General features: G+C 35.1%; 1 protein-coding gene across 1 annotated transcript; it reads right to left on the bottom strand.

Moving 5' to 3' along the window:
- Positions 1-3,486: 3,486 nt before the first annotated feature.
- LOC127834181 (uncharacterized) lies at positions 3,487-16,112 on the bottom strand. The gene is made up of 7 exons (XM_052359823.1): positions 15,962-16,112; positions 15,430-15,668; positions 15,037-15,185; positions 14,629-14,813; positions 14,221-14,424; positions 13,778-13,968; positions 3,487-3,561 (listed from the first exon to the last, which is right to left on the bottom strand). The coding sequence occupies exons 1-7, from the start codon at positions 16,110-16,112 to the stop codon at positions 3,487-3,489; spliced, it is 1,194 nt and encodes a 397-aa protein (XP_052215783.1).
- Between the last annotated feature and the right edge of the window lie 1,025 nt (positions 16,113-17,137).

Below are 17,137 nucleotides of genomic sequence, written 5' to 3'. Positions count from 1 at the left end.
TGTTATTGTTCAGAACGAAAAATAAAACTTGCTGTTAAATGTAGTTGTTTTTCGTTTTCGACAAATTATGCATATCATAATTTATATGTGTATGTTATTGTCTGTAGAAGGCGCACAATATACGTATTCCCTTGTTTCCCTGTTATAATGGCCTTTTTATTAGTATCTGAGTTTTTTTTAATTAAAAGTGAACTTTCGCCCTTTAAAAATAAAATACTTTAAACTTAATTGACCAGCAATCGCCATGAGAAAATACTCCAGTTTTGTATTGATATACCTTTATCTATTGCGTATTTATGTAGAATTACGCAAGCGAATCAGTAAAAGATTCCGAGAAATAATGTTCTTAATACGCTGCGCCTTCATTCTCTTGCATAATGAATCTCTTCCATACAAATATTTAAAATAGTATTAGCAAAATTATTTTTTAAACAACAGGTTAAACATTTTCATTTGACTTTTTGTCGTTCAATTTTGAGAAATGACATCGCAAACGTCACAGAACGTCACATCAATAATTAAATTACTCTGTCAGTCTGTTTTGAATGTACAATTTCTTGTTTTTCCTTAAGACTGCTTTAAGTCTGCTTTTTATAACAACATTACTCAAAGGCTTATTTTGTTTGATATAGTAACTTATACCAAATGTTTGATATAGTTACTTATACCAAATGTTTTATAACAACATTACTCAAAGGCTTATATTGTTTGATATAGTAACTTATACCAAATGTTTTATAACAACATTACACAAAGGCTTATATTGTTTGATATAGTTAGTTATACCAAATGTTTTATAACAACATTACTCAAAGGCTTATATTGTTTGATATAGTAACTTATACCAAATGTTTTATAACAACATTACTCAAAGGCTTATATTGTTTGATATAGTAACTTATACCAAATGTTTTATAGCAACATTACTCAAAGGCTTATATTGTTTGATATAGTAACTTATACCAAATGTTTTATAACAACATTACTCAAAGGCTTATATTGTTTGATATAGTAACTTATACCAAATGTTTTATAATAACATTACTCAAAGGCTTATAATGTTTGATATAGTAACTTATACCATTGTTTGATATAGTTACTTATACCAAATGTTTTGCAAAAGTCTCTGACCCATTTGTTAATTTCGATTAGCTTTGCTTTAATACCGTACTTTCACTGACAGTAGTGGGGGGAAGGAATATGCACGCATTCAAGTGGTGTTGTTTTCCGAAAATTGATTTGAGTTCTTCAGTTGCTTTGACAATCAAATTAAGGGCAATTTCTCTGTAATGAGACAGCCGACGATGTTGTTATTGCGTTTTAATTAATTTACACAATTGATATGATGATGGAAAAGTAAAATTAGGGAAGTTTTCAATTACTTAGTAAAAGCAACATTTAATACAACGTAGTATCGTCATATACTGAAATGCTCAAAACCAATCAGGAATATGTTTTATTTCGTTGTTTGTAAAAAAAATTCATATACGAGTGTAACATCGCAATTTTTTTTGGATTTTATAATTTATTCTCATCGACACAGGATGGTGCAGCCACGACACCTCGTAACACATTATGCAAAAATGTTCTAAACGGCTCTACATTTTTTACTGGCATTTATTTTTGACATGTAAAACATCCATTGATATGTGTTTAAATCTGTCTCTCTTACTACGTATTCTGTCTTAAATACTCGAACCGCGAGATGCGATGTTCAGTAAATTAGTGGCAGGTTGTCTTATGCAGAGTGACAGACAGCAGGCGTCCAGTACAAAAAAGTTGCTATTAGCCGATGTAATCCATTTGTCTTTAACAAGACTGACAGACAATTATAGAATCTGGTTTCATGAAATTGTATTCCGACTGAGTAATTACATAAGCCATAGAGCAGCATTAAAACATTACCGGGACATAAGTTACAGTGTGATTTTGAAAGGTCATGTGCTCTTCAGTGAACGATTCGAAGCAAATTTACATAATTCATCCCATTGATTACAGATACAGAGGGCATTTAAGCAACTTAACATTGTCTAGAACGTTAATCGAAAACATAAATGTATCATGCTGTAAAATACATATATGAGTCGTTTCTGATATATTATTGATCTAGTGTATACTTGTCTTTTGTCGTATGCCATCAGGATGCATATTTTAGGTTCCTTGGTTGCATCTTTGGACTTAACAGATATTTATGTTATTGTCTTTGCACGTAACGTTACCAAGTATTGTCCCCAATACCACGCATCATTAATGCATGAATATCGAATAAGCCGAGTAATATTCTTTTGATAAATAACTTTCTTTAACAACAATTTGTCATACTTACATTTACATAACCGTTTTGAAACGTCACTATGAAATGACGAATAAAAAATTATGCTTACCAAAAGCGATTTTCAGCTAACATTATATTTTGAAATCAATTAATTGTATTTTTTGAAAATCCTTGTTAACCTTTTGCGTAGTTCGTGAAAAAATATGCTTGCTTTTTAAATGTATAACTTTGTGAAAGGTTACGTAAGTTGAATAATTCGCATAGTGAACTAATTGAAAAGTATATGTCTCTTAGGAATGTTGTCATTCAAAAATGGAACATTAACCATGCAAAAATCTAATTGATTGAGTCGGAAAACAATTCTTTGCCTTGGTAAATATGTATCCTGCTGAATAGTAAACATTTGAGATGTCACAGTATTAGTCAGTAATATTGCTACAGCCATACAGATGTAGTTGGATTTTTGAAATCCGTTTACGCACATCCTGCTCTGATTACATTTATCACTTCTAGATTACGGAATCAAAAACACAACAGGTAAAGCTAAACATTGATACTGTTAATATATGGATGTTTCGTGACACGTAATGCAACATGATACACATAATTAAACGGATGCAACTCCTTGACTTGTTATTTAATTTCAGTCATGACCATGTTTCAAATGATTATGTACCTAAGTGTCTCTTTCCCACTCTATCTGAGTCATTTTATCAATCCTCTGTTAAGTCTTATGTGTTCAGTGTGGCATGATGGCTATACGTTATCTTATTTAATACGCTGGTATGGAAAATGTTTGTTTTATGATAACCCTCTGAACAGAGCAGAAGGCTGTTTTAATAGAAATTGCAGAAGGGGGCAATATCAAGGTGAAACATAATGGAGTATTACACGAAAGACCCAAGTCCCATGTTCATGGTCACAATACAGGTTGGGGAAAGTCCTTCCTTTTTTAAGTATTTCCTTGCAATGTGTATTCTTTATATGCAAATTTTAAGCAAGATATTACATTATTTCCCCACAATCATTGTTCTGATGAATGTAAACGGTATTTACATATACATAATATTATGTTTCATGTCATTGAATTTACATATTCTGAATATCTTACATTAAGTATTGAATGTATGTGAACTACATAATTCAATTTAAGAGATTAAACATGCACATAGAACGATATTCATATTGCCATAAAAAGAAACAAGATGAAACTAAAGCTTCTCGAGCTGGAGACAAGCTTCTTGTATCTTGTTGACGTACCTCTCATCGCTTAAAGCCTCTGCAGGCTAAAGGCAAAACAATATTGATTACATGTACGGAGTATGACTAACTGCATCTACACAGACAAAATTCTCTTTTTAAATCATATTAGGTATCAACTTTTCTCTGTCGAATATATTATACGAAAGAGCAAAGCGATATGTCGAATTTGATTAATATGATGAGTGACTGTCGTAAAGTTTACATGTAACAAACAATTCAGATGTGTTATTGGGCTTTTGTATATAAGCAATTGTAAAGGAGAATGATAATGTCATGTTTGCTTTATATCGAAGGCAGGTGTTCTGTAGACAACAAGGCGCCTTGCGTTTAATTAAACATCATAACATCCTAGTTTTCAGTTACAAGGGAATATCCAGTTACCAAACCTCTGTTAAACAGTGTAAAGGATATGACGGTATTTGGTAGGTATTTGTCAACGCGCTATTTTATGGCTATGATCACTTATAGCGCTAGTCCATTATTATGTAAGATATAGTATTCAATTAAAAGCACGTGTTATACGATGTAACAGACACATCTGTTTAAACGGCTTGTTACTTACCTCGTAAGATGAGTGGCGCGGCAGAGGCCGACGCGTATCCCCACGCCGCATAGATGTTATATTAAAAGTCAATTTTGGGTTGGCAAGGCCTATGTTGGTGGGGCCCCGGGTTGGGTAATGTTGACATGGATAGTAGAGATAGACAATGTCATAAACAATGGGTACGAAACAAAATTGGGTAATACAAAAATATTGGGTACGAAAACAAATTTGGCAACGAGAAAATTTGAGTACGAAAAAAATATGACAATAAAAAAATATGGAGACGAAATAAAATTGGGTGCGAAAAAAAAAATTGAGGACGAAAAAAATATGGGCACAAAAATATTTTGTTACGAAAATAAATTTGGGTACGAAAAATTGGGTATGAAAAATGTCGGGTACGAACAAAATTTAGGGTATGGAAAGTAATACCCGTGGAGCTCTCGATAAATTTGAAAGAGTACGGGAGCAAAGCTGCCTTTACTTTTACCAATGGCTCTGGGGTGCGTAATGTGGACCTGAATGGTTGAGATAGATCGTGTTTTCATAAGTAATGTTCAGTATTAATTTGAAGTCAATTGGTGAATAAATGAAGAAGTTATGTTAAAACAAGATTTTGGATGGCCGTGGTTGTCCACTATATCCTCCTACACTATAAACACTATAACCTTGAAACTTACACACACCGTAGATATGAGCATTTGTGCGACGGTGCACTATTTGGAATTTTGATCTGACCCATGGGTCAAAAGTTATTATCATGTGCGTTGCATGCTGTTAGTAAAATGAGGTTTTTTTACTAATTGTAAAGTTTTGGATGGGCGTGATTTTCAACTTTCTTCTCCTACACTATTAGAACTAGAACCTTAAAACTTCCACACATGGTAGCTATGATCATATGTGCGACGGTGCACTATTTGGCATTTTGATCTGACCCCTGGATCAAAAGTTTGTATCATGTGCGTCGCATGTTGTCAGTAAAATGGGTTTTACCGATCTTACCCATATTTTTACTCATTCATTTTGAGCCAGGGGTCAGATCAAAATTCCGTCGCCGTCGACGTCGAACATATGCTTATAGCTACCATGTGTGTAAGTTTCAATGTTCTAGTGCTAATAGTGTAGGAAGAGATAGTGGCCTCACGGGCGGACAGAAAAGTGGAGATCAATACAATATCCCCATCTTTTAAAAGCTAAGGGATAATTATAATAAAAATAATTATAGTACTGCCATTACTTCTAATAATACTACAAATCTATAGTTCAAAATGTCAGTCAATAGTTTTTTAACGAATTTAAGTGTGTATTTTGTAATTATAACATATAATACACGTAAATACGTTTTAATCAAACATTGAAAAAACGTTACAATTGAAAATTTACAAGGGGTAAATGCATAAAGAAGAAAATATGAAGAACACATCCCTTGAAAACAAAATGTAATTAACGATTAAATATCGCAAGTAATATAAAGAAAATAGGTGTAAAACAATTCGTAACTAGAAATGGCGCGGCAGAGGCCGACGCGTATCCCCACGCCGAATGTTTGACCTAGGTGTGCCCCAGGGTTGGTAATGGGGCCATGCATAGCTGAGATTGACCGTATTGTCATAAGAGAAGTTCATCATCAATTAGAAGTGAATTGGTGTAGAAATGAAGAAGTTATAGTAAAAGGCAATTTTGGGTGGGTGTGACATATGTGGGCAGGGCGCCCCAGGGTTGGTAATGGGGCCATGCATAGTTGAGATTGACCGTATTGTCATAAGAGAGGTTCAGTATCAATTTGAAGTGAATCGGTGTAGAAATGAAGAAATTATAGTAAAAGGCAATTTTGGGTGGGTGTGGTCTATGTGGGCGGGGCGCCCCAGGGTTGGTAATGGGGCCATGCATAGTTGAGATTGACTGTATTGTCATAAGAGAAGTTCAATATCAATTTGAAGTGAATCGGTGTAGAAATGAAGAAATTATAGTAAAGGCAATTTTGGGTGGGTGTGGTCTATGTGGGCGGGGCCCCAGGGTTGGTTATGGGAACATGCATAGTTGAGATTGACCCTAATGTCATAAGAGAAGTTCAGTATCAATTTGAAGTGAATCCGTGTAGAAATGAAAAAATTATAGTAAATGGAATTTTTTGGTGGGTGTGGCCTATGTGGGCGGGCGCCCCAGGGTTGGGATTGGGGCCATGCATAGTTGAGATTGACCCTAATGTCATAACAAAAGTTCAGTATCAATTTGAAGTGAATCCGTGTAGAAATGAAAAAATTATAGTAAATGGAAATTTTTGGTGGGTGTGGGCTATGTGGGTGGGGCGCCCCAGGGTTGGGAATGGGGCCATGCATGGTTGAGATTGACTGTATTGTCATAGGTGAGGTCCAGTATCAATTTGAAGTGAATCGGTGTAGAAATAAAGAAGTAAATGTAAAATAACCTAAAAAAATGAGTGATAATTTCTGACGCGGCCCCACCCCAACCCCTATAACTTTTGACCCAGGGGTCAGATCAAAATTCCAAATAGTGCACCGTCGCACATATGCTCATAGCTACCATGTGTGTAAATTTCAAGGTTCTAGTGCTTTTAGTGTAGGAGGAGATAGTGGCCAGGACGGACGGACGGACAGACGGACGGACAGACGGACGGACGGCGGAGATCACCACAATATCCCCACCTTTTTTTCAAAAAGCGTGGGGATAAATATGTCATTAGCGTGCCAAAGCCGTGTGACTCCTTCAGTTTTAGTTCTCGTTTAAAACAAATAACACTTACTGTAGAACACATGTTCGACTTCTCACGTCGAAAATGCAGTTTATTTCAATTAGTCCGCATACTTCGCACATCTTGCCTCACACGTCGCGTAATATTCAGACATGCCACATTTGTTGAGGTAGCATTTGAAAAGGCGTTGTTAAGTCTTCCACACCGATTCCAACTTGTGCTCAAGTTCTTGACAGTGCCATAGCATTTTCAAAGAGGAATCAAAGTGGGATATAAAGAAAATTTCGGTGTTTAGTGTGATGATTTTTTCGGGTTTAACGATATCGGTGAATAATAATAATTTTACCAATGCTTCTGACCGTTTTTGATTTTGTTTGAGAAGTCTGTATGTAAGGTACTGTAGATAGGAGAGAAAGGGATCGATATGCACACACATGCAGTCACGATAATTGCCATGAAATGGTAACATAATATTCGATGAAGAGTGGTTGCCAACAAGAAAACTGTACATTTCGCACCGCAGGAGTTCAGGAACACACATAGAATCTGCTTTTTTAAATTTCAAAAAGACATTCCGTCTTTGTTTGGAAGACTTTTCACATGACTGTTTTGCTATCTGGAGTGATAATTCATCCGATGGGAAAACTAAGAATCGGTTAATGAGATTGTGTTGTTTATCTTCTTCTATCTGTTTTTCAATCAAGTCAAAATATTTACAAGCTTCATAATATTCTCCATTGCAGAAAAGGAAGGAAGCGTATCGCATGTAGTTTCCAAGGATTCCAAACTCTAGAGTGTGTGCATACATTGATCTAACTTCATTGATGTCATCAGGATCATTGGAATGTCCATCTACCTTCTGTTCTAAATAAGCCGAAGCAACAAAACTAGCTAGACTTGTCATGGTGTTATGCAATACATAGTCATACTCTTTGTATTTTCCCAACGGGGCTCGATAAAACGTTTTAAAATGCGTAAATGCGTTTCGAAACAAAGCTTTCCTGTCATTGTTTAGTGTTTTTAAAAAACCAAATCCCTGGAAAGTGTCCGTATCTGCCTGAAAAACATAACATACATACTTAAAAAGTGCTGACTCATTTGCAGAATATATGTTGCGTTCAGTTTTCCTAGTACTGCGATCTTTAAGAGTCTGCCCAATAATGTCCATTTGTATATGTTCGATCATTGACCGCAGTGAAAAAATAACAAATTTAAGTTGATCCACCAGTTTTGGGAATTCGTGTCTTTCAATTTTCCCATCAAAAAGGTTAACATTCTCTATAGTAAAGTGAGGACAATTGTGGCGTGTTAAGAAGCGCCTCAACGTTCCGAGAATGTACTTTACACAATTGATAAGATTTTCCTCCCTCCACATATCAGGCAGAGTGTTCTCGACCGCATATAATAATGCTGTTTTGAAATGAAATGTACTCAGCCTGTCTCGATATTGTGGCACAAACAATTCCTTTCTAAGCATCTTTATCAGAACATATGCCTTCAGATGTACTGTATCTAAACTGAACATTAATAGCCGCTCTGTTAGATTTGTTGAAATTCGCCATTGATTATCACAATTATCGTATGTGTTTACGTTTTGGAGATCCCTGTGGTACTATAAAGACCCCATATTTCTTTGCTTTTTTCAGCGTCTTCTCCGAAGGCCAGTGACCGGGACGGGGCCTTCCAAAAACGAACTTGCATTGCTTAGGAATACTTTCACAGTAAAACGCATGAACATACTCTATGTCCCCTATGCCTTCGGCAGGCCCGTGTCGTTTTGCATGTTGAAGTATTGATGGAGTCAAATATGGGAGAATGAACATTACTGTATTTGGAACCTTGCCGTCATTTTGTGTCCAATCGCATCGAAAAAAATGGTCGAGATCGACATGTTTCTGATTAGGATTCAATTGTCGAAAACGCATTGTTTGTTTTGATGGTTCGTTCATTGTTAACACGCAGTATTGCGAACTACAACTGTGTGCGCCCACCTTTAAAACGACTTGTTGATCATGTGTGTGAAGTGGTGGATTTTCTGATTCAAGATACAAGAGAAACGTATCATATCGGATTAAGCAGTCAATGTCAGACATCATTCCAAGTGTTGTAGTGCCCTCTATTTGACTTCCAAAGATATACATGTGTCTGTACAACCCAAATGCTTTGTTCACAAATGTCTGTTCTCGTTCAAAAAATAATTGTCGTTCCCTTCTAAACTGTATTAAATGTTCATTGACCGCACACTCATTAAGAATACGTGAAAGTGTATTTGAGAATTCATTATCATCTGTCAAATTGTATGCCACATCTTGGGCTGTTTTCCACTTATTCCTGTCCTTTCTTGTTGTATGTTTCTGTTTGCTACGCCTCTCTCGACCCATTTTCAAAAAGAGAGAAAGACTAACTGTTTTCCACGTTCTCTTTTTGGGGTGTTGAACTTAACACTCCTGAACACATTGGGTGGGGTTTTAAACATTAATAAGACATTCGTGTGTTTACATATTTTTAAATACCATTATTTATGATTCATGAACATGGAACCAGTGGATAACTGTGCTCGGGTTTCCGTCCTAAAATAATAAATAATAACACAATATCTAAAATAGTAAATAGTCTACATTCTACTAATCTCCTAAAATCCATTAATATCTGAGGAAAAACATACATGTACATATATTATATGTAATACTCGTTAAATATAAAGAAGTGAAACTCCAGCTGCTGGAGCAGTATTGACTTCTTATTATATACAAATATTTGATCTTTTATTTAAGGCAAGTGACCGATTGCCTAAGCAGTACAAAACAGCACAAAACAGCACAATACAAAACAATATAAACACATATAAGAATAAAGCTGGGGTCACCGCCTTGGAACGGTAAATGCAAAGCATTGGGGGTTTAAACCGGTTTTAGAGCGCTCAACCTCACACTTGGTCCAGCAATATTCATGATACATTTAAGTGTAAATAAAAATTAACCTCATAGTATTGTAACTCAAATTAAACAATAATAAAAGAAAAATGAAACGTATTCAATTTAATAACGATTTAATAACTCAATGGTAGGCAATATGCCAGAGTAAGGGAGTTACAACATTTTGAGAAACGATGAAATGAAACTACATTCCTTCTTTATAGAAAAATATTTAATAATATAGAGTCATGAAGTTAATAATTATATTCATAATTGACATAATTTGACTTTGTATTCCAATTATATTTCAATTATGTTAACATAAAATCAATATATATTCAATAAGATCATGGAAACATGTTTACACAATCTAAATTGTTTTGAATTTGTCTTTATACTATGAATAATTAGAAAAATAACTTACGGAGTATTTGGTACTCTTAACAACGACCACATTCGTGTTCTCGACCTCACTATCTGTGCCAAATGTCTGCTGCAACAATGCCATGTTATTATATAGTTGAAGAGAGATCATTTTAATAGCAATATGATAGTCAAGCGTTAACATAATGAATACAAAATTTAATAATGGCGCTTAGTCTAAATCGAAAAGCCAAAGAACAGATACGAACTAAACCTGAATTTATAACAAAAGACACACAACTTATAATCAATTCACATACCTGAACTATTTATATCGCTAATTTAGGATACGTTAATAAACGATTCAAATACGGCAAGATGTCAAGCGCTCCAAATTTTCAAGAATACAACTGTCTATTTCTAAATTTTCACTATTCTCTTAGAAACACACTTTTTTCAAATATCCCAACTTTTATTGAAACTGGGTATTCTTAAACAAATAGTATACACATCTTTTAAAGTCCGCTTATCTCAAACGCGTAGTTCACATTTATTTCACAGTGTTACCTCTTAAGAATGCACACAATAACGAACTTGTTTAAACCTCGTGGATAAAATCGATATTTTAAAATGTTACACCCGTTGCCTATTCATGTCACAATGTGCTCAAGTTATGTTTGACATATCTATTATTATTTTTGTAAACACGTTAAAGAGATTTGTTCGATGTTATTCATTACTTAACGGACATTATTGACAGTTGCGGGCTATATTTTGTATTACAAATGTGTTAACACATTGAAACTTAGAGATGAATCAACGATTAATTAAGAGGTAAAAAGGGTAGTAAAATTAATATTTTATTAGACTTATAAATTAAGATTCACCATAGCCATTTATATATAAGCTGCAGTGCGTTATTTACTAGATGATGATTAACGTTATCCACAAATGCATTTAGTTGTTTTAATCTAAACATGGTCAATTTTAAACGAGTTGACAATATGTAATTACATGTGTTTGTACTACTACATTTGCCAAACGGTTTAATGCCGTTAAAATTATTCAGTGTTACTACTCTCAGTTTTATTTACTCCCATAGTTGGTTAAATCATTAGTAGTGCAGTATCTTGGAGGCGTCTTTGAAATTACCCTAAAGTCATCGCGTTTTCATGATTACTTATATATACGAGTATTTTGACTTGACCTGCATGGGAATCATCGGGCTGATTATAAACGCTGCATTAATCGATGTATGCGTTTTATCTTTCTGCTGGTCCATTCTAAACTGTTGATACTGTATTGCCAGCCTATACTACTTTCATTTTTTGAATAGACTATTTAGACTCAGGTTTGATTATGTATTAGGTTTCCTGGCGATATATGATACATCCATGTACGGATTGGTTATCAAGAGGTTTGGTTGTGTCCTCAAAAGAACCTTCGCTCTAGCAGTTGCTTGAATGATCACATACATAACCGCCGGTATCCTCAAGCGTGTCAAAGATGTATACCAAGGACGACAAGCCGACGGCACGGCATCCGTTAGATAAATTTTACCTCACTTACCGGAAGCAATGGGGCGTGGAGGACGGGTCGGAATCTATTGGAGAGCTTCCAAGGAAAAAGTCATGTCAGTGGGCGTATAATAATCGAAACCAAACAACTAAATGCGATAGAACCAATTGGGAACATTTTACTCTTTACGGTTTGGGAAAAATAGTATTTAAAAACCATTAATCATTGTATAATAATGCAGTTGGTGTTCTATACGCTCATTGATTGTGATCACAGAATCATACTCCTTTTAATGACGTTGCGGCATTGCGCCTTCATCAAAATTGCGGATAAAATATTGGTAAACATGTGTAAATATCTGTTATTGCAATAAACCTTTTTTTCTGAAACGTTCCTTTTTATTCTGGTTCTTGTGCGGAATTAAGATATCAGACAATAAAACTCCAAAACTACTATGAGGATAGACATGTTTGTGCTTATCCCTTTTTTTATAAAAGAACGTCCACTTTATATGTATGCACACGTATAACATGATTTAAATTACAACGGTCATTTCAACTTAAAGGGGGTTTCAACCGGTTTGAGAGCTTATGCGTATGTACTAATTGAGGGCATGTACGTAATTATCTCCTGCAGATATTCAATTCAGATATGAAACAAGCAAGACTAATAAAGGTACTGATTTTTTGTTAAAATTTTGGAAATTGACATAACATTGATATTTTTATGACATACAAATAGTCGTGTATATATAAATTATCATGCCTTGTGTGCTGGAGAAATATAATACATCAGTCTGAATTTGCTAAAGGGTATTACCAGTCTGACCATGTGTTCATCTTTAGCTCTGAATACAGAAAACGTTTCTGAACAAAATACGATTCACATATCTACTCAAACTTAGGGCACATGCTCAGAACAATAATTATAATGATACATTTGCGAAATCAATATTTAACTTTCTGAGCGTTTTGTGTGAACAACCTTGGTTTTGTATAACAATTCTGTACTACATGTATGTTGCATGTGCCCTTGGCAGCAAATATATTTCCAGTGAATATTAATAAAAGTTATTTTTGTCTCTCTGTTTCTATGATTTTGTTTAGAACATATAAGTATTTTAAATTAATGAAATTATTTATGTACTTATGTATTTGCAAACAATTACCGTATATCTCAATGTCAATACTAATCAAGCTACATAAAATCCATTTGTATACGTGCTATAAAATATGTATGGAATAAAGTGTTCACATTTACCAGATGATATAACATTTAGGGTAGCTCGCCCTTGAGTCGGACGGGTTAATAGTTTATGGCGTTGCTCCTTCGCACTGTGTCCGAAGCCGGGACCCGGCTTTTTACACTGTATACACAGATACTTTAGGATCCTGTTTATATATAAATTACTCGGTTTCCGGCTTATTTGCGTTAAATATTGTGTAATTTAACGATACTACCAATTTAGCCCTTAAGTCGGACGCATTCGCCCTTGAGACGAACACTTTTTTCCGTTGGCCTACCCATGTAAATTAAGTTTACAAAAAAAAACATTAGACCACTAATAGAATTAATAATTAATAAATATCAATAGGATAATCAGTTTTATTTAAGCACATACTGAAAAAAGCCGGATAAGTTTTGTGTTTCTCGGGTATTTCGAATATATCATCATCACGAAAACACGAACAATTATTTGGGAACGAACTGTACAAACATAAATGGAAACAAACAGATAAACAACACTTTTATACGGTAGTTTCTCTTAAAGCGTTTTTTTTCTTGTATACTATAATATGTTTTAAATATATAAAATCCATAACATACACATAATATATTGATTACTTAATATATTTAGTTGTTTTCTTGAAGATTGTATATATTCTTAAATGAGCCGCGTTCTGGGCTTAGTGTCTGCAGTTAAAGTGTAAGGAATGAAGAGGCTAACAAGTGACGAAGCTTAACGCATAAACAGTAAGCCCATTTTTCTCAGAACCACGCTCATATAACCGTCGCTTTGTCATTTTCAATATGTTTTATTTGATCTTATTTAACATTTAGTTTATATTCGTATGGCTTTTTTTTCTTGCCGCTGCCTCTTCCTTGATTTTTCTCTTGTTCAATCGTTCAATTTTTCGCTTTTCCATGTTTGCGGCCTTTTTTACTTTTTCCTCTTGTTTACGTACTTTCTCATTGTATGCCTCGTCAGATGTTATGACAAAGTATCCTCCCTTTGCAGATGATGAAATTGTTGCTTGTGGTTGCTCTTTGTATTTCCTCCATGTAGTGTACATGGAATCGCCTACAGGGTGTTCCCCTGATTCAAAATGTTTAAGGTATGATTTCAGCGTTGACGCCGGCAAGGCACTTTCAACAACTGAAAGCGGAGTTAAAACTGGTTCAAGAATTATTTCATCTTCTTGACGACTCGTGACTGTAAACGAAAGAAGTTTTTGTCAAGCGCATACAAATTAGATTAAACATTTTTAAAGTAAGATTACATCCAGCTATATACAACGTACCTGTGGTAGCTGTATAAATCAAAATTTTATTATAAAATAATAATTTGTAAGTCTATACAAGAATTTAATATGCGCACCAACGTGTTCCTGTACAATTTAAAATCCACCGTATTCGTCCATGATAATTTGGATCTCCATTTCTCCTTCAGAATAACTGTTGGCTGCGTTGATCTGCTTGCTCATTGGATCAGCAGCAACTGCTTCAGTGCACCCAATGATCGCGATGTCGCAAACTTCATTTGATGGGGTTATGGGCGTCTGTGCTGCCTGCGCTTCTTCGGAAGGCACGTAAGCAACGTCGGGAATCGACCCTACATTTATAATAAATTAGTTAGAACATGCTCTTACATAAATACTCGACCGTCAAATTCGACAACATATGTATTTAAAAAGCACTTCTAGGAAGGCCTTAAGGCAATATCTTTCTTCATACACTCGCATTTATTTTTTAATTATTGATTTATAAATATGTCATTAATTCCAAAAATATACATTATTGTTTGCTAACTTTCTACCTGGATTGTACGGGCAAATACCCGTCGCTTCAAAGCCGGACACGAGATTTCCAGGTGTCATTGCCGTGGCCCATACTGTTCGCAACAACCTGAAGAACTGTTGGTGTCCAACAGGCACACCTGTTTTGGCGGTGAACTCGTGCACCTCTCTGCTCCAGGAACTTTTTAGCGACTTGAACACGGACCTTACAGAAAACGCATTATTATGAAGTGCAATTTGTATTTAAATATTTTTTTGTAAAAACAACTGTTACAATATGGTGTCGGTAATTGCGATATAGATTTATATTAAGACCTATTTCGATTTAAAAAAGACATTTAAAAAATATATCAAATTTGAGGATCGTATGTTAAAATAAGCAAATGCATAGAATGAATTAATATAATAATTATGTTTTTAAGAGTTACCTATCAAACGGTTGCGTAAAATGAGAAGTCTTGCTAGGCAACTCCACCAGTACAATATTTTGAGCCCTAGCTAACTCAATGATCTCAACGTGATGGTGAGACTCGTGCCCATCCATCACGAGCATTTGGGGTCTCTCTGGTCCAATATTCTGTACATATAACAAAAATGACATCGTATTTTTTTTAATGTGCATCATACAGAGGCCGAAATCGGTAAATAAAACTGATTCTCTTAAAGTATTAAGAACTGTTTTGTTCTAACGAATTAATAGCTTTATATGAAAAATACAAAAACCATGACCAACAATAACAACCACGAAACTTCGGGTGTATTCAATTGTAGATAATCATACACACGCAATAGAGCAAAGGCAAATGACTTCGCTTACGAACCTTCAAGAAAACTTCCTCAAACCAGAGCTGAGAAATTCCAGATTTTATCCAACCCGTACTTGACACGCTTATGTGTGTTTTGGGCGGAGCGTTCTGTGTATCATAGGAGTTGAGGGCACGCATAGTTTTACCAGTAACTATGACATTTGGAGGCAAGTAAGTTCCTGCAGCATTGCCACAAGCCACAACAGTCAACAGTTCCCTGGATGCAGAGGCTTTTGCGTGAACTATTTTTGAACCTTTAATTGAATTAAACCTACATTTATTTAAATGTTTAGCCATGACTAAAAACTTAAATTGTTGTTATGTTATCATTTACATCTGTATAAACGTTACTACAAACAATTACTGACATCATTAAAAAAAAATTTACGTTAAATAATTGTGTGTTGTAACCTCAAATAGGTATGTATGAGGCAATATACTTTATAATTGTTTAAGTGATACTAACAACCAAAATGCGTGTCAATCGGCAATACACCGTCTTTAATCGTATGCTTATAAGTTATAATTTAAGATTTATGGACATTACCCTTTCTGGACATAACCTTCGGGGGTTTTGCAGTTAAGCAAAGACCTGTCTCATCCATGTTCCATATTTTCTCTTTAGCATCCAGAAGGCCATGCTTTTCAAGTGCCTCCTTGAGGGCGGCGAAATACATTGACATCCTCAAACGGGCCATTGCATTGTGCCGATCTGACGTAGTAGACTCGGGTTGTCGCAAAGAAAATTCCTGATGTCTTTGACAAAATCCCCTCCACCATTTTTCCGTTGAAACACCCTTTGGAAATTTCTCCTTACCGACAATGTTGCCGACGTATCTATGTTATAAACCATATAATATTGGTTGTCATTTAAATGATGTTTACATTCCACGTGTTTATGAGCATATGTTTTCCAAAGATCACAACAAACTTTATAAGATTGTAAATTATATTGCTTCATAAGTCACTTTTTATTTATAATCGCATGTATAAAAATCATTACGCATACAATGAGAGTACATGTAACGACACATTTAAAAAGTCGCTGTGGCTTAGTATATATGGTGTCCGCCTAGCGAGTGGGGGGTCAGGGGATCGATCCCTACTCTGGGCGCGTTCTTAAGGTCTAATGACACCAAGTATTGGTTCCACTCAGGTAACTGTCTCAAGACCCCTCCAATAAGCCTTAGGCTTTCAATCAAATGTTGCAAAAATCAATAGGTTAAAACTAGACTCAAAATGTTAAATGACAGATGTGCATGTATATACCGCAAAAAAGTTCTGTTTAGAGAAACCTAAGCCCATCTCTGCTCGTTTGAATGCAAATTGCACCATTTCTAACTCTTGCGATGCAGATAAGAGGGTTCCTTTTCCCTATTTCGACCCACGGGAAACTTTGCCTGTCTTTCTATCATGCAGAGTTGATGTTGGTACTCCGTAAGTTTTCGCCGCTTTCCTTAAAATGAGTGCCCCAGTAGCCACATCTGCCGCAGCACACTCGAGGGCCTCAAAAGAGTATGACCTTGAATGTAAATGTAAATGACGTACATGAAGACTTTGTTGTAATAATAAACCCATTTTATTACACCACAACGATTCAACATATTACAATTATAATGAGTCCATCCTTATGTCATCAATCATACTCAAGGCGACCTCTCAATCATTCGCACGGAAATGTTCCATGATGTGACGTGTCAAGAAGACATGCGATTTTACCGAA

The sequence above is a fragment of the Dreissena polymorpha genome, chromosome 6, assembly GCF_020536995.1.
Source record: "Dreissena polymorpha isolate Duluth1 chromosome 6, UMN_Dpol_1.0, whole genome shotgun sequence".
In the NCBI taxonomy this organism is placed as follows: Eukaryota; Metazoa; Mollusca; class Bivalvia; order Myida; family Dreissenidae; genus Dreissena; species Dreissena polymorpha.
Note: the sequence above shows the minus strand (reverse complement) of the source record. Positions and strands in the feature narration are given on the sequence as shown.

What these genes read in the sequence shown, in the direction of transcription:
- LOC127834181 (XM_052359823.1), bottom strand. Translation starts at nt 16,112, where the DNA reads ATGGCCCGTTTGAGGATGTCAATGTATTTCGCCGCCCTCAAGGAGGCA. An exon ending in GAAGGTTATGTCCAGAAAGG is followed by an intron (nt 15,669 to 15,961) that starts GTAATGTCCATA and finishes ATTCAATTAAAG; the next exon opens with GTTCAAAAATAGTTCACGCA. An exon ending in TTTACGCAACCGTTTGATAG is followed by an intron (nt 14,814 to 15,036) that starts GTAACTCTTAAA and finishes GTTTTCTGTAAG; the next exon opens with GTCCGTGTTCAAGTCGCTAA.